Source organism: Eschrichtius robustus, chromosome 16, assembly GCF_028021215.1.
Source record: "Eschrichtius robustus isolate mEscRob2 chromosome 16, mEscRob2.pri, whole genome shotgun sequence".
Classification (NCBI taxonomy): Eukaryota; Metazoa; Chordata; class Mammalia; order Artiodactyla; family Eschrichtiidae; genus Eschrichtius; species Eschrichtius robustus.
Window position 1 is genome coordinate 84,431,516 of NC_090839.1, and position 18,267 is coordinate 84,449,782.

The window sequence follows — 18,267 nt, forward strand, 5'->3', positions numbered from 1 at the left end:
AGCCGGAAAACTGAAAATCCAGAGAGGAAAAAGCAGATAATGACACACTAGGGTGGGGAAAGGGAGGTGTTAGGAGCAAGCTTATCCCAGAAAAATACTTGAGGCAGGGCACAGGCTCCCTGGCAAGTTGTGTGGGAAAGGGCCAGAGGTGGAGTGCATAGCAGCACGGTGGCAGTGGGAACAGGGAGAAGGGGGAAATACTGCAAGACAGAATTTTGGAAGTAAAACTGACAGGATGGCTAACTGCATGTGAACAGCTGAAGCTGTAAGCTTGGATGAAGTCTCTGAAGAAAGTATACTGACCGACAGATATACAAGAACAGAGTAGTGGTTTCTTCAGGCGGCAGCAGGAGAAAATGAAGCTGAACCAAAGAGGCAGAGAAGAAACCAGGGAAGCAAGGGAGAACCTGGAAGTCAGGGGCAGAGAATGTGGTCAGGATGGGAGGGGTCAAGGTGGAGCCCAAGTGAAGGCTGCCAGTCTCAGCAGTGACCAGAGAGAGAAGACTCCCCACGGGGCTGGAGGGAAGGGCTTCCCTGCAGGAGCGAGGCCGGTGACCGCCTGCAGGGCCCAGTCATTATAAAAGCTGGACCGGGAATAGGAAGACAGGATGGAAATGGAAGGGAGGGGAGGGAAGGGGCTTCCGTCTCTGGGTTATACTAACTATTTCTATGGCTTGTTGTCTGTTGCCCGAGTAGGACAGATGCACCATGAGGCAGGGAGAATGAATTAAGGGCATCTTGTATTCTGTTGTATCCCCAGGGTCTGGAACATTGCCTGGCAAGTCAAGGAATTAAAGCAACATTTGCTTAATGAAGCTGTTGACCGTGGGGGGCAGTGGGGAGACCTTAAGGAGTGTGAAACAGTGTAGGAGACCCTCATGGTGGACGCACAAGGGCAGTCCTGTCTCTGCCGCCCACAGTGTCCAGTAGTAGCTGCTGCCTCCTGGACCTCGGACACAATCTCCCATTCTCCCCACCCTCCTGTAAGGTAGCCCCAGATTCTGACTCTGCCCATATACCTTCTTCATGAGACGGGCTGTAATCACATGGCTTTCATCATACTCCCGTTTGGAACGCACATCTGAAAAGGAAAAGTATTTAACTAATAACTGCACTTGCAAAGGAACACATGACCAAACTAGAGCACTTACATCAGCATTAACGTATATCTGTTTGGCAGTTAGGCAACAGTTGTCGCGAATTTAAAATTCAAAGCGTGTAGTTGTCCTATTCTAGGCTGCCCACATAACTCCCCTGCCCCCTCATATCCACACCCATATCCCCCGTAAGGAACAGTGAGACTCCGCATCTATGATTTAGGGGGAGCTCTCTCTGAGGCTGAAAAAAGCAGGGAGGGGAGAAATCAAAGTCAGGGTAGCCTCATACTAAATGCCCCATGGAATTTTAGACCCAAATTCAGACTCTAGAGCCTAGGAGTTGAGGTTCTAATGCCCCTTTGAGGACAGAAGTTGTGGTATTGATGTCCTCTAAGTTGGGAGGATCATGGAACATAAATCCTAAAAAGAACCGTTATGCATAAACCTTAAAAAGGACTGTTATCCAAAAGACACCAAGGATTCTTAAAATACAAGAAAACAATCAACTCAATTTTAAAATGGGCAAAAGATATGAACAGACACAGCATACCAAAGATAAATGGCAAATAAGCATATGGAAAGGTGCTCCACATCATATGTCATCAAGGAAACGCAAACGGAAACACGAGATACCACTACATGCCTATCAGAATGGCAAAAATTCAAAACACAGAACACCAAATGCTGGTGAGGATGCAGAGCAACAGGAACTGTCATTTGTTGCCGGTGGGGATGTAAAATGGTACAACCATTTTGGAAGACAGTTTGGCAGTTTTTAATAAAACCAAACATTCTCTTAACAGCAGTTGTGCTCCTTGGTATTCACTCAAATGAGTGGAAAATGTATGACCACAGATGCTTACAGTAGCTTTTTCATAACTGCCAAAACTTGAGAGCAGCCAATATGTCCTTAAGTAGGTGAGTGGATAAATAAACTGTGGTACATCCAAACAATGGAATATTAATGAAACTGAAAAGAAAAGAGCTATCAAGTCATGAAAAGATATGGAGGAAAGTTAGATGCATATATGTGACAGAAGCCAATCTGAAAAGGCTTCATTTCACACTGTCCAATTCCAACTATATGACATTCTAGAAAAGGCAAAACTGTAAAGATCAGTGGCTGCCAGGGGTTAGTGACAGAGAGGGATGGATAGGCAGAACATACAGGATTTTTAGGTCAGGAAAACTATTCTGTGTGATATTATCATGATGGACATATGTCATTATATGTTTGTCAAAACCCACAGAATGTATCAATACATCAACCTTAATGTAAACTGTGGGCTTTAGGGCATAATGATGTGTCAGTGTAGGTTCAACAACTGTAACAACTATACCACTCTGGTCTGGGATGCTGATAGTTGAGGAGGCTGTACCTGTGGGGTGTGGGGGGAGTCAGGGGTTATATAGGAACTCTCTGTACTTTCTGTTCAATTTTGCTGTGAACCTAAAACTTCTCTAAAAAACGTCTATTTTTTTAAAAAGACATAAGCAAGCACTAACCACAAAAGAAAACATTGATAAACCTAATCCTATTAAAATTAAAAACTTCTCTTTTCATTAAAATACAACATTGAGGGGACTTCCCTGGTGGCACAGTGGTTAAGAATCCGCCTGCCAATGCAGGGGACACAGGTTCAATCCCTGGTCCGGGAAGATCAACTAAGCCCGTCCGCCACAACTACTGAGCCTGCACTCTAGAGCCCACGAGCCACAGCTACTGAGCCCACGTGCCACAACTACTGAAGCCCACACGCCTAGAGCCTGTACTCCACAACAAGAGAAGCCACCGCAATGAGAAGCCTGCGCACCGCAAAGAAGAGCAGTCCCCGCTCGCCGCAACTAGAGAAAGCCCGCACACAGCAACGAAGACCCAATACAGCCAAAAAATAAATAAATAAAAAATTTAAAAATACAACATTAAGAAAGCAAAAGGGCAAGCCAGAGACTGAGAGAAAATATCCCTAATACACATAACTAAGAAAATATCGTATCCAGAATTTATAAAGAACTTACAAAAATTCAGACATCTGAAGATATCTTTATCTGAAGATACCTGTATTATGAGACACATTTAGAAACAGCTCAAGACCACATCCCTAGGCTGACTCCAGCCCAGTAAAGTGCCTGCCTGAGGAAACTCAAGGCTTCCAAAGAACTTACTGTTTATTCCAGCCAACACCTGAAGATAGGACCCCTGTCTCCCAGGCCCTGTGGAGGGTAAGAACCTAACTCGGATAAGCACCAGTTAGCAAACCCCCTTGGGTTTCACATGGTCCAACTCCCATCCCCTTTTTGTAGTTTTTCGCTTCCCTGACTGAGTTCCACTCATCTCCCTCCCTACTCCCTCACTCTCCCTTTAAAAGGCCCACTTGCCTCTGTGCAAATTGAGGTGGAGTTCCATTCACACTGGACTCTTCCCTAGGGCAATAGTATACTACCGATTAAACTCTGTGTTCACCACTCTGACTAGTGTCTGGCTTTGTTTATCTTTAACATGATTTAACAACAAAAATGAACAAACTACAGTATAGCTACATACCACAACATAAGCGAATCTTAATCATAATTTTGAGCAAAGGAAGTCAGAGACATGGTCTATATGGCTTAAAAACAAGTGAAACTGAGTATAGTATATTACAAGCTTGTTTCACTCATAAATATACGTGCGAAAATCTGAAATGAATAGGAAGCTAAACCTAACAGTGTTCACAAAAAATAATATAACATGGTCTAGTAGGAACTCTGTCATACTAGAAAATCATACTAGAAAATCTTTAAGATATTAAAGAAGGGACTTCCCTGGTGGTGCAGTGGTTAAGAATCTGCCTGCCAAAAAGTTAAAAAAAAACAAAAAAAGAATCCGCCTGCCAGTGCAGGGGACAAGGTTCAAGCCCTGGTCTGGGAAGATCCCACATGCCATGGAGCAACTAAGCCTGTGAGCCACAACTACAGAGCCTGAGCTCTAGAGCCCACGAGCCACAACTACTGAGCCTGTGTGCCACAACTACTGAAGCCCGCGCGCCTAGAGCCCATGCTCCGCAACAAGAGAAGCCACCGCAATGAGAAGCCCACGCACCACAACGAAGAGTAGCCCCCGCTCACCTCAACTAGAGAAAGCCTGCGTGCAGCAACAAAGACCCAAAGCAGCCAAACATAAATAAATAAATAAATAAATTTTTAAAGATATTAAAGGAGAAAAACTATGTTCATTTTAACAGATTAAGAAAATTTTCAATTCATGTCATGAAAAAAATTCTTAGTACATTAGGTATATATGGTAACTTCCTTAACGTGATAGGTAAATTACTCAGTATATACAGTAAACATCATACTGATTGATAAAGTGAGAAACAAGACCAAATGCTCACTATTACTGTAACAGAGAAGAACAAACCTGACTCCATATTGGATCTATTCCTTTATCTCTAACCTTTGTGCTCTGTTGCCTGTGCTTAGTCATGCTGGCTCTACACCTTTGTAAAGGAATGTTGCCTATAGCATGAAATATATATAATAGCCCTTTCTCAAGGTTCTGACTCCCAGGCTTGACCTTTAAAAGGTATAACATTTGTCTTGTTGGAGGTTTACAGGAACATTGTGACCAGACCTATGTGGACAGCTGCAAGAAGAAAGGATTATTATTAATAATAATTATTATTATTATTATCCCCTCTGGAGTCTGGCCAGCACCAAGAAGTTTGCAATAACCAGCCACATGCCCTCCCCTTTTAATATAAAAGGGGCCTGAATTCTAACTCAAGTAGGATGGTTCTTTGGGACACTAGTCCACTATCTTCTCAGTCTGCTGGCTTTCCAAATAAAGTCACTATTCCTTGCCCCAATAACTCATCTCTTGATTTACTGGCCTGTGGTGCAGTGAGCAGTACGAGCTTGGACTTGGTATCATCACTGTTCCTTTTTTTTTTTTTTTTAAACATCTTTATTGGAGTATAATTGCTTTACAATGGTGTGTTAGTTTCTGCTTTATAACACACTGTTCCTTTTTAACACTGTACTGGAGGGCAAAGGGTATAGCAATGTAGTGAGATAAGAAAAAAATAAGTATAAGAATTGAAACAGAAGAAATAAAACTTTTGTTATAAGCAGATAAATGATCGTTTTACATAAAATCCAAGAGAATCACAAACAATTAGAATTAGTAGGAGAGTACATCAAGGTTGCTAGATACAATATATTTTAAAAATCAATAATGGTCTGAAAGTGAAGAAAAAAGAGAATGTTTTAAAAGAGAAAAAGGCTTGTAGTAATGTCTCAATGATCCAAGTGTCTACCAAAACTTGCAAATCAGCAACAGAGACTAAAGATGTGGATGTGCATACCGGCAATGATTCAGAAATCCTGTAAAACCAAGAAAAGTTACAAGAAAATAGAAGCTGAAGCCCATTCCATAAATGATCCTGTGAATGATGAAAAACCTATGACAAAAAAGAAAAGGTTTCTACCAAAATAGTCAGGAAGTGCCAAAGGGTGACAGCAAAGTAGAGGAGAATAAAAAGAAAAATACCTGCATGAGATAAAAAAGTAAAATGATAACTCTGGAAAGTAAATCAAGTTAAAAAAGCAGCAAGACTGCTCAGAAGGGGCCTGCTCGGGTGAAAACAACTCCTTCTACAGATCTTCTTCTTTACATGGGGCCTATTCCCAAAAATGTCTCCTTTCCAAAAAGATAATAAAAAGGAAAAGTCCAACATGCAGAGTGAACCTAAAGTAAAATGCAGCATCTCTAGGAAAGTGCAGGTGCACAGGATCTCTTATCACCATCACCACTGCAGCCAAAGGAAAACTTAAAAGAGGAGGAGTCAAAAGACAAAAAATTACTCTCCAAAGGGAAGAAAACAGGCTCCCTTTCAGAAAATAGCAGCAGAAGGGGCAGATAAGAGTCTTGCTGGTTTTGCTGCCAGTATAAAGGAATCTACCGGTACTTCATCCTCTGAATAAAACCTGAATTTCACCCAGAGGGTGAAATTTCAGATAGTTAACATCAGGCTGACGTTATGCGCTGTAAAATGGAAAATGATCAGACCACAACAGAGAACCTCCCTGGTAAAAACTCAGCAGGTGGAGAACCAGTTTCACCACTGCTTCTTCTCCCACCAATAGAAGTGTCTAGAACTACACTGGCATCACCTCCTGTTACCATGTCAATAGATGAGTCTCAGGATACTGATGAAGATGCATGCATCCACAGTCATGATCGAAGTGACCTGAGTGACAACATGTCAGAGGGTAGTGATGATTCTGGACTGCACAGGGCTCAGCCAGTTCCACAAGAAACTAGTAGAAGAAACGCAAAGGAGGTCTTGGCAGTCTAAGGGACTGAAGGAGATTTTGTTTGTATCTTCTATGCTCCTTTTTTTAGAAAAGAAAAAGATCAGAGCAAACATTTCAATCATCCTTTGGTTAGTGTACACGTCCTTGAAAAAGCAGCTAAAGGGAGAAGTAATTAAACTTTGGACAAGGCTTTAGTTCCTAGTCTGTAAATCTATTACATTTTATATTCATTCACAGTAATAGACAATCTTTTATTTTGAAAACTGCTTTGATAGTTTCCGATGTTGATTTTTAAGTGGTACTCTTTTCCTTAGGACTTTATGTATACCTATTGATTGTTGTATAAATTTTAGCAAATCCAAGGGAGTTAGTATGCTAAACCAGCAGACATCTAATCTGTTAGCTTCATGCGTTTAACTGAAATGAGAAGGCCAAGATGGCATTTTATTGCCTTGTGCAGCCACAACTTGTTTTTCCCCATGTCTATCTTTTCCTGTTTCACTTTAACTTATTCTCAGTTCCTTGTTTAGCATATTGGCATACTTAATAGCAAATTATTTGAAGAATTTGCCTGCTTTATATAATTTTAGCACTTAAAAAAATTTTTAGAGATGATAAGACATTTAAATTGAAGTAAACGTAAACCAAAATGTGAGTAATGGAGACCTGATTGAAACAAAAAGGTGCTTATTTGGGCTTTGTTAGGACTGCAGCCCAAGAGACACCGATTCAAGAAGCACTTGAATTGTGTTCCGCCAGATTACAAAATGGGGGAGGCTTATAAAGGGCAAAAAAACTTCACAAGGTTACATACATTGTTTGTCAAGAATTAGGATTGGAGTTGGCAAGAAGTAAGGGTGCTTGTTAAGCAAGGATTGGTTGGGGATTGAGATGATTACATAGTTTCAGTGAGGGAAGAGGGGGCTCAGACTTTGACACTACAAGGTTGAAGCTAGCAGCTGCTAGCAGATACTGTTTTGAAAATGCTGGTGGTATCCGTGAGTTTTATACGGTTCAGAAAATTCAAGTTCTCAGTGATGTAGGAACATGTCTAAAACCACATCCACAGTGGCCACCCAGATCCATTTTGGATGCCTGAACCAGAGATACTCCATTTTCACTTTTAAATGATCTTAAATATGTCATCAAAAAGTTTTTCCAACAATTGACATTGTATCAGTCTAGGCATTTACTTCCTGAGTTTTGATCAATATTTCTTATCTGGGTACATTAATCACCATAAAAACAGTGATTTTGATCCATTTTTGCTGTTGTTGCTGCTATAATGGCTTAAGATGTTGCACATTGTCATAGTTTTAACCTATGTAGTTTTTTGTAGAAATAACATGTGTTGAACAGTAACACTTTATACCTATATACACATGTTTACTCTGGTCTCTTTGGAGGAATGCTTTTAGCCTTATTTGCAAAAGGTCATTTTTCTTTGCTGCAATTATCTTTTGCAGAATATTAGTGTGTGCAAGTTTGAGCAATGAAACACGAAATGTGCAAGTTCAATCCACTGAATTGATTTTCACATCTTTTCTCTATGCCAGAGTCTGTATTTTGTACGCTACTTATTTTGAATGGATGTAGTAAATTCACAGCTCTCAGCTTTTATTTTGCAATAACTCAACCCCTAGGCTCTATAGTGAAAGGATTTTCATCTCAAATACCAGCCATCAGTAATTTCTTTTTTTTGGTTGTTCCTTTTTGGCCTGTTTTGGTACAGCTACTTCCTAAATGACAGTGTTAAGTCATATATTTGAGAAAAATGGTTGGTGTCTATATGGCTACTCAACTGAATAAAGAACTCTAAGTGATATTTGGAAAGTGCAAACCTGGAATGATGAGACATGATTATTCCTTCAAACTACACAGAATCTCACTTGTATAATAGCTACCTATGGCTTCAGAATTTCACAACAAACTCAGGATAAGAGAGACAGTATGACTGCTGGCAGACCAGCTGCAACTTCCTCTGAACACAATAAAAAAGGCTAGTGAAACTCAAGTACATTCTAGATTAAAAATCCACCCTTTCCCAGGGATCTCCACAAACTAGTACGTGTCCTGGTTGTCCCATTGAGACAGGCTGGAACCTGGGACCCTTTGCTGCAGTACTTGCACCTGGACAAAAGTCTCCTCAGCAATAAATACAAAGAAACTATAAGGGACTAAAAATAACTACATGCATGCCCAGTTGGGGAAAATTATGAACAACAAGATACAAAAAGACCAAAAACCCAGTTGCCACTTCTGAGGAGTTGGGAGCAAAAGCAGGGTGCTACACATGTACCCTGCACACAGCACTAACAAGGGGGCGGGCAGACCACCTTATTATTATAATTCAAATATATACTCTCTTACTGACAGAGTTGACACAAAGCAGAATTATAAGCCAAATATAGAAGATTGGTTCAAGATGGCGGAGTAGAAGGATGTGCTCTCACTCCCTCTTGCGAGAGCACCGGAATCACAACTAACTGCCGAACAATCATCGACAGGAAGACACTGGAACTCACCAGAAAAGATACCCCACATCCAAAGAAAAAGGAGAAGCCACAATGAGAGGGCAGGAGGGGTGCAATCACAATAAAATCAAATCCCATAAATGCCAGGTGGGTGACTCACAAACTGGAGAACACTTATACCACAGAAGTCCACCCACTGGAGTGAAGGTTCTGAGCCCCACGTCAGGCTTCCCAACCTGGGGGTCCGGCAACAGGAGGAGGAATTCCTAGAGAGTCAGACTTTGAAGGCTAGTGGGATTTGATTGCAGGACTTCGACTGGACTGGGGGAAAGAAGAGACTCCACTCTTGGAGGGCACACACAAAGTAGTGTGTGCACTGGGACCCAGGGGAAGGAGCAGTGACCCCATAGGAGACTGAACCAGACCTACCTGCTAGTGTTGGAGGGTCTCCTGCAGAGGCGGGGGGTGGCTGTGGCTCACCGTGAGGACAAGCACACTGGCAGCAGAAGTTCTGGGAAGTACTCCTTGGCCTGAGCCCTCCCAGAGTCTGTCATTAGCCCCACCAAAGAGCCCAGGTAGGCTCCAGTGTTGGGTTGCCTCAGGCCAAACAACCAACAGGGAGGGAACCCAGCCCCACCCATCAGTACTCAAGCGGATTGAAGTTTTACTGAGCTCTGCCCACCAGAGCAACACCCAGCTCTACCCACCACCAGTCCCTCCCATCAGGAACCTTACACAAGCCTCTTAGATAGCCTCATCCACCAGAGGCAGACAGCAGAAGCAAGAAGAACTACAATCCTGCAGCCTGTGGAACAAAAACCACATTCACAGAAAGACAGACAAGATGAAAAGGCAGAGGGCTATGTACCAGATGAAGGAACAAGATAAAAGCCCAGATAAACAACTAAATGAAGTGGGGATAGACAACCTTCCAGAAAAAGAATTCAGAATAATGATAGTGAAGATGATCCAGGACCTCGGAATAAGAATGGAGGCAAAGATTGAGAAGATGCAAGAAATGATTAACAAAGACCTAGAAGAATTAAAGAACAAACAAACAGAGATGACCAATACAATAACTGAAATGAAAACTACACTAGAAGGAATCAATAGCAGAATAACTGAGGCAGAAGAACGGAAAAGTGACCTGGAAGACAGAATAGTGGAATTCACTGCTGCGGAACAGAATAAAGTAAAAAGAATGAAAAGAAATGAAGACAGCCTAAGAGACCTCTGGGACAACATTAAATGCAACAACATTCGCATTATAGGGGTCCCAGAAGGAGAAGAGAGGGAGAAAGGACCAGAGAAAATATTTGAAGAGATTATAGTCAAAAACTTCCCTAACATGGGAAAAGAAATAGCCACCCAAGTCCTGGAAGCACAGACAGTCCCAGGTAGGATAAACCCAAGGAGAAACACGCCCAGACACATAGTAATCAAACTGACAAAAATTAAAGACAAAGAAAAATTACTGAAAGCAACAAGGGAAAAATGACAAATAACATACAAGGGAACTCCCATAAAGTTAACAGCTGATTTCTCAGCAGAAACTCTACAAGCCAGAAGGGAGTGGCATGACATATTTAAAGTGATGAAAGGGAAGAACCTACAACCAAGATTACTCTGCCCAGCAAGGCTATCATTCAGATTTGACGGAGAAATCAAAAGCTTTACAGACAAGCAAAAGCTAAGAGAATTCAGCACCACCAAACCAGCTCTACAACAAATGCTAAAGGAATTTCTCTAAGTGGGAAACACAAGAGAAGAAAAGGACCTACAAAAACAAACCCAAAACAATTAAGAAAATGGTCATAGGAACATACATATTGATAATTACCTTAAACGTGAATGGATTAAATGCTCCAATCAAAAGACACAGGCTCACTGAATGGATACAGAAACAAGACCCATATATATGCTGTCTACAAGAGACCCGCTTCAGACCTAGGGACACATACAGACTGAAAGTGAGGGGAGGGAAAAAGATATTCCATGCAAATGGAAATCAAAAGAAAGCTGGAGTAGCAATACTCATATCAGATAAAATAGACTTTAAAATAAAGAATGTTACAAGAGACAAGGAAGGACACTACATGATGATCAAGGGATCAATCCAAGAAGAAGATACAACAATTATAAATATATATGCACCCAACATAGGAGCACCTCAATACATAAAGCAACTGCTAACAGCTATAAAAGAAGAAATCGACAGAAACACAATAATAGTGGGGGACTTTAACACCTCACTTACACCAAGGGACAGATCATCCAGACAGAATATTAATAAGGAAATACAAGCTTTAAATGATACAATAGACCAGATAGATTTAATTGTTATTTATAGGATATTCCATCCAAAACACAGCAGATTACACTTTCTTCTCAAGTGCACACAGAACATTCTCCAGGATAGATCACGTCTTGGGTCACAAATCAAGCCTCAGTAAATTTAAGAAAATTGAAATCATATCAAGCATCTTTTCTGACCACAACACTATGAGATTAGAAATCAGTTACAGGGAAAAGAACATAAAAAACACAAACACATGGAGGCTAAACAATACATTACTAAATAACCAAGAGATCGCTGAGGAAGTCAAAGAGGAAATCAAAAAATACCTAAAGACAAATTACAATGAAAACACAGCAATCCAAAACCTATGGGATGCAGCAAAAGCAGTAATAAGAGGGAAGTTTATAGCAATACAATCCTACCTCAAGAAACAAGAAAAATCTCAAATAAACTATCTAACCTTAAACCTAAAGGAACTAGAGAACGTAGAAAAAACAAAACCCAAAGTTAGTAGAAGGAAAGAAATCATAAAGATCAGAGCAGAAATAAATGAAATAGAAACGAAGAAAACAATAGCAAAGATCAATAAAACTAAAAGCTGGTTCTTTGAGAAGATGTACAAAATTGATAAACCTTTAGCCAGACTCATCCAGAAAAAGAGGGAGAGGACTCAAATCAATAAAATTAGAAATGAGAAAGGAGTTACAACAGATACTGCAGAAATACAAAGCATCCTAAGAGACTAGTACAAGCAACTCTATGCCAATAAAATGGACAACCTGGAAGAAATGGACAAATTCTTAGAAAGGTATAACCTTCCAAGACTGAACCAGGAAGAAATAGAAAATATGAACAGACCAATCACAAGTAGTGAAATTGAAACTGTGATTAAAAATCTTCCAACAAACAAAAGTCCAGGACCAGATGGCTTCACAGGTGAATTCTATCAAACATTTAGAGAAGAGCTAACACCCATCCTTCTCAAAGTCTTCCCAAAAACTGCAGAGGAAGGAACACTCCCAAACTCATTCTATGAGGCCACCATCACCCTGATACCAAAACCAGACAAAGATACTACAAAAACAGAAAATTACAGACCAGTATCACTGATGAATATAGATTCAAAAATCCTCAACAAAATACTAGCAAACAGAATCCAACAACACATTAAAAGGATCATACACCATGATCAAGTGGGATTTATCCCAGGGATGCAAGGATTCCTCAATACATGCAAATCAATCAATGTGATACACCATATTAACAAATGGAAGAATAAAAACCATATGATCATCTCAATAGATGCAGAAAAAGCTTTTGACAAAATTCAGCACCCATTTATGATAAAAACTCTCCAGAAAGTGGGCATAGAGGGAACCTACCTCAACGTAATAACGGCTATATATGACAAACCCACAGCAAACATCATTCTCAATGGGGAAAAACTGAAAGCATTTCCTCTAAGATCAGGAACAAGACAAGGACTCTTGTCACTATTATTCAACATAGTTTTGGAAGTCCTAGCCATGGCAATCAGAGAAGAAAAAGAAATAAAAGGAATACAAATTGGAAAAGAAGAAGTAAAACTGTCACTGTTTGCAGATGACATGATACTATACATAGAGAATCCTAAAGATGCCACCAGAAAACTACTAGAGCTAATCAATGAATTTGGTAAAGTAGCAGGATACAAAATTAATGCACAGAAATCTCTTGCATTCCTATACACTAATGATGAAAAATCTGAAAGAGAAATTAAGGAAATGCTCCCATTTACCACTGCAACAAAAAGAATAAAGTACCTAGGAATAAACCTACCTAGGGAGACAAAAGACCTGAATGCAGAAAACTATAAGACACTGATGAAAGAAATTAAAGATGATACCAACAGATGGAGAGATATACCATGTTCTTGAATTGGAAGAATCAATATTGTGAAAATGACTCTACTACCCAAAGCAATCTACAGATTCAATGCAATCCCTATCAAACTACCACTGGCATTTTTTACAGAACTAGAAAAAAAAAATCTTAAAATTTGTATGGAGACACAAAAGACCCCGAATAGCCAAAGCAGTCTTGAGGGGTAAAAAAGGAGCTGGAGGAATCAGACTCCCTGACTTCAGACTATACTACAAAGCTACAGTAATCAAGACAGTATGGTACTGGCACAAAAACAGAAATATAGATCAATGGAACAGGATAGAAAGCCCAGAGATAAACCCATGCACCTGTGGTCAACTAATCTATGACAAAGGAGGCAAGGATATACAATGGAGAAAAGACAGTCTCTTCAATAAGTGGTGCTGGGAAAACTGGACAGCTACATGTAAAAGAATGAAATTAGAACACTCCCTAACACCATACACAAAAATAAACTCAAAATGGATTAGAGACCTAAATGTAAGACTGGACACTATAAAACTCTTAAAGGAAAACATAGGAAGAACACTCTTTGATATAAATCACAGCAAGATCTTTTTTGGTCCACCTCCTAGAGTAATGGAAATAAAAACAAAAATAAACAAACGGGACCTAATGAAACTTAAGAGCTTTTGCAAAGCAAAGGAAACTACAAACAAGACTAAAAGACAACCCTCAGAATGGGAGAAAATATTTGCAAATGAATCAACGGACAAAGGATTCATCTCCAAAATATATAAACAGCTCATGCAGCTCAATATTAAAAAAACAAACAACCCAATCCAAAAATGGGCAGAAGACTTAAATAGACATTTCTCCAAAGAAGACATACAGATGGCCAAGAAGCACATGAAAAGCTGCTCAACATCACTAATTATTAGAGAAATGCAAATCAAAACTACAATGAGGTATCACCTCACACCATTTAGAACAGGCATCATCAGAAAATCTACAAACAAAAAATGCTGGAGAGGGTGTGGAGAAAAGGGAACCCTCTTGCACTGTTGGTGGGAATGTAAATTGATACAGCCACTATGGAGAACAGCATGGAGGTTCCTTAAAAAACTAAAAATAGAATTACCATATGACCCAGCAATCCCACTACTGGGCATATACCCAGAGAAAACCATAATTCAAAAAGACACATGCACCCCAATGTTCACTTGCAGCACTATTTACAATAGCAAGGTCATGGAAGCAAACTAAATGCCCATCGACAGACGAATGGATAAAGAAGATGTGGTGCATATATACAATGGAATATTACTCGGCCATAAAAAGGAACGAAACTGGGTCATTTGTAGAGACGTGGATGGATCTAGAGACTGTCATACAGAGTGAAGTAAGTCAGAAAGAGAAAAACAAATATCGTATGTTAACGCATATATGTGGAACCTAGAAAAATGGTACAGATGAACCAGTTTGCAGGGCAGAAATAGAGACACAGATGTAGAGAACAAATGTATGGACACCAAGGGGGGGAAGTGGCGGGGCGGGGGTGGGGGTGTGATGAATTGGGAGATTGGGATTGACATGTATACACTGATGTGTATAAAATGGATAACTAATAAGAACCTGCTGTATAAAAAAATAAATAAAATAAAAATAAGCCAAATATAGTATGGGCACTGAGGCTTTTCCTTTCTCTGTAGCCTCCCCAATCTGTTACCCTGAAAGGGCCTTTCCCACATCTAATTAACCAATAGCTGCTCTCAGGAAAGGATCTCATCCACCACTCCTTGGGAATATAACACTTAAGAATTCAGTGTATCATTTATTGTCTTGAAAAATGATAATAAACTTCTTGAAATTTATGACCTGGATATCTATTCATTCTCAGAGGGAATTATCATGTGTTTACTAAAATATAAATGTTTTAGGCTGAAAATAAAAAAGCCCTGAACCTGATAGATTCACTGGTGAATTCTACCCAACATTTAAAGAAGAATTAATATCAATCCTTCTCAAACTTTTCCCAAAAGATTGAAGAGAAGGGAACACTTCCTAACTCATCGTATGAGGCCAGCACGACCCTGATACCAAAGTCAGACAAAGACACAGCAAGAAAAATACAGATCATATTCCTTATAAACACTGATGCAAAAATCCTCAACAAAATGCTAGCAAACCACATTCAGCAGGATTATACATCATGATCAAGTGGAATTTATTCCTGGAAGGCAAGAATGGCTCAACATTCAAAAATCAATTTAATTTACCACTTCAAACGAATGAAGGAGGAAGAAAAACTACATGATTATCTCAATCAATGCAGAAAAAGTATGAAAAAATTCAACACCCTTTCAAGATAAAAACACTTGACAAACTAGGAATAGAAGGAAGTTACCTGAACATAATAAAAAAACATATATGAAAGACCCACAGCAAACATTATACTCAATGGTGAAAGACTGAAAGCTTTTCTTTAAGGAACAAGACAAGGATGCCCACTTTCACTACTTCTATTCAACAGAGTGGTGGAAGTCCTAGACAGAGCAATTAAGCAAGAAAAAGAAACAAAGGGCATCTAAATTGGAAAGGAAGAAGTAAAATCATCTAAGTTCACAGAAGATATGATCTTATATGCAAAAAAATCCTAAAGATTCCACACACAAAAAACCTGTTAGAACTAATAAATGAATTCAGCAGAGCTGCAGGACAGAAAACCAACACAGAAAAATCAGTTGTACAGTTGACCCTTGAATAACATGAGTTTGAACTGCATGGGTCCACTTACATGCAGATATTTTTCAATAATAATTACTACAATACTAAACGGTCCATGGTTGGTTGAATCCACGAATGCAGAAGAACCACAGACACGGAGAGCTGACTATAAGTGATACACAGGTTAATCCCCACGTTGTTCAAGGGTCAATTGTATTTCTGTATACTATCAATGAACAATCTGAAAAGGAAATTAACAATTCCATTTTCAATAGCATTAAAAATAATAATATACTTGGGAATAAAATTTAACCAAGCACGTGAAAGATTTGTATTCTGAAAACTACAAAATGTTGCTGAAAGAAATTAGAGGCAAAAAAAAAAATTCTATGTTCACAAACTGGAAGACTTAATATTGTTAAGATGTCAATACTACCCAAAGCGATCTACAGATTCAATGCCATCCCATCAATATTCCAATGATGTTTTTTGCAGAAATAGAAAAATCTATTCAAAATTCATGTGGACTCCCTAGGGACCATGAACAAGACAGTCTTTTCAACAAATGATGCTGGGAAAACTGGATATCCACATGCAAAAGAATGAAATTGGATGCTTATCTAAACATCACATACAAAAATCAACTCAAAATGGATCAAGGACCTAAATGTAAGGCCTAAAAGTATAAAAATTGTAGAAGAAAACATAAGTCAAAAGCTTCATGACGTTGGATTTGGCAACAATTTCCTGGATGTGACAAGCAACAAAAGAAGAGAGAGACAAATTGAACTTCGTGAAAAATTTTAAATGTTGCATATCAAAAGACAATATCAACAGAGTAAAAAGGTAACCCACGGAAGGGAAGAAATTATTTACAAGTCATTTATCTTGTAAGGAATTAATACCCAGAATATATAGAGAACTCCTAAAACTCAACAACAACAACCCAATTCAAAAATGGGCAAAGAACTTGAATAGACATTTCTCCAAAGAAGATATACAAATGGCCAATAAGCACGTGAAAAGATGCTCAACATCACTAATCATTAGGGAAATGCAAATCAAAACTACAATGAGATACCACCTCACACCCATTAGGATGGTTACTAAAAAAAGATAAAAACCCAGAAAAATAACAATGTTGACAAGGATTTCGAAAAACTGGAACCCTTGTACACTACTGGTACAAATGTAAAATGGTACAGCTGTTACAGAAAACACAATGGTGGTTCCTCAAAAAATTAAAAATAGAATTACCACATGATCCAGCAATTCCACTTCTGGGTATATACTGAAAAGAACTGAAAGCAGGGTCTCAAAGAGATATTTTGTACACCCATGTTCATAGCAGCATTATTCACAACAGCTAAAAGGTGGAAGCAACCCAAGTGTCCATCGATCGATGAATGGATAAGCAAAATGTGGTATATACATACAATGGAATATTATTCAGCCTTAAAAATAAAGGAAGGATGTGGAACCTAGAAAAATGGTACAGATGAGCCAGTTTGCAGGGCAGAAGTTGAGACACAGATGTAGAGAATGGACATATGGACACCAAGGGGGGAAAACTGCGGTGAGGTGGGGATGGTGGTGTGCTGAATTGGGCGATTGGGATTGACATGTATACACTGATGTGTATAAAATTGATGCCTAATAAGAACCTGCAGTATAAAAAAACAAACAAAACAACTAATACTAAACTTTTATTGGGTTATTTGTATGGAAATATGTTAATATAAATGTTTCAGACATTACATGAAATTTCTAAAAATCTTATATTTGTATTTGTATGGGAATATGTATGGAAATATGTTAATATAAATGTTTCAGACATTACATGAAATTTCTAAAAATCTTATATTTTGTATTTGTATGGAAATATGTATGGAAATATGTTAATATAAATGTTTCAGACATTACATGAAATTTCTAAAAATCTTGTATGTTCTGGTATAATGTTATAAGTAATAATCCTAGTTATTACTTTAAAATGTATATCTCAGAAATAACTAATTTTCTTGTCAACTGCATTATTATGAACTTTCATCAAAAAAAAAATAAATAAATAAAGGAAGGGCTTCCCTGGTGGCGCAGTGGTTAAGAATCCGTCTGCCAATGCCGGGGACACGGGTTCGAGCCCCGGTCCGGGAAGATCCCACATGCCATGGAGCAACTAAGCCCGTGCGCCACAACTACTGAGCCTGCGCTCCAGAGCCCACGTGCCACAACTACTGAAGCCCCTGCGCCTAGAGCCCGTGCTCCGCAACAAGAGAAGCCACCACAATGAGAAGCCCACGCACCACAATGAAGAGCAGCCCCCGCTTGCCACAACTAGAGAAAGCCCATGCGTAGCAACGAAGACCCAACACAGCCAAAAATAAATAAATAATTTTAAAAAATAAAATAAAATAAAATAAAATAAAGGAAATCCTGACACATACTACAACATGGATGAACCTGGAGGACATTATGCTAAGTGAAATAAGCCAGTCACAAAAAGACAAAT

At 39.1% G+C, this 18,267-nt stretch overlaps 1 protein-coding gene across 6 annotated transcripts in view; it reads right to left on the reverse strand.

Annotated features, from left to right (window-relative positions):
- The window catches only part of STYXL1 (serine/threonine/tyrosine interacting like 1), a 64,830-nt gene that overhangs the window by 34,420 nt on the left and 12,143 nt on the right, over positions 1-18,267 (reverse strand). For 5 of the 6 annotated variants that reach the window (XM_068565959.1, XM_068565961.1, XM_068565958.1 and 2 more), the window contains one exon: positions 1,020-1,081. The exons of the other annotated variant lie outside the window; for it this stretch is intronic. In XM_068565959.1, coding sequence (XP_068422060.1) covers positions 1,020-1,081 — 62 coding nt within the window. The remainder of the gene's footprint in view (positions 1-1,019; positions 1,082-18,267) is intronic. 6 annotated transcript variants of the gene reach the window in all.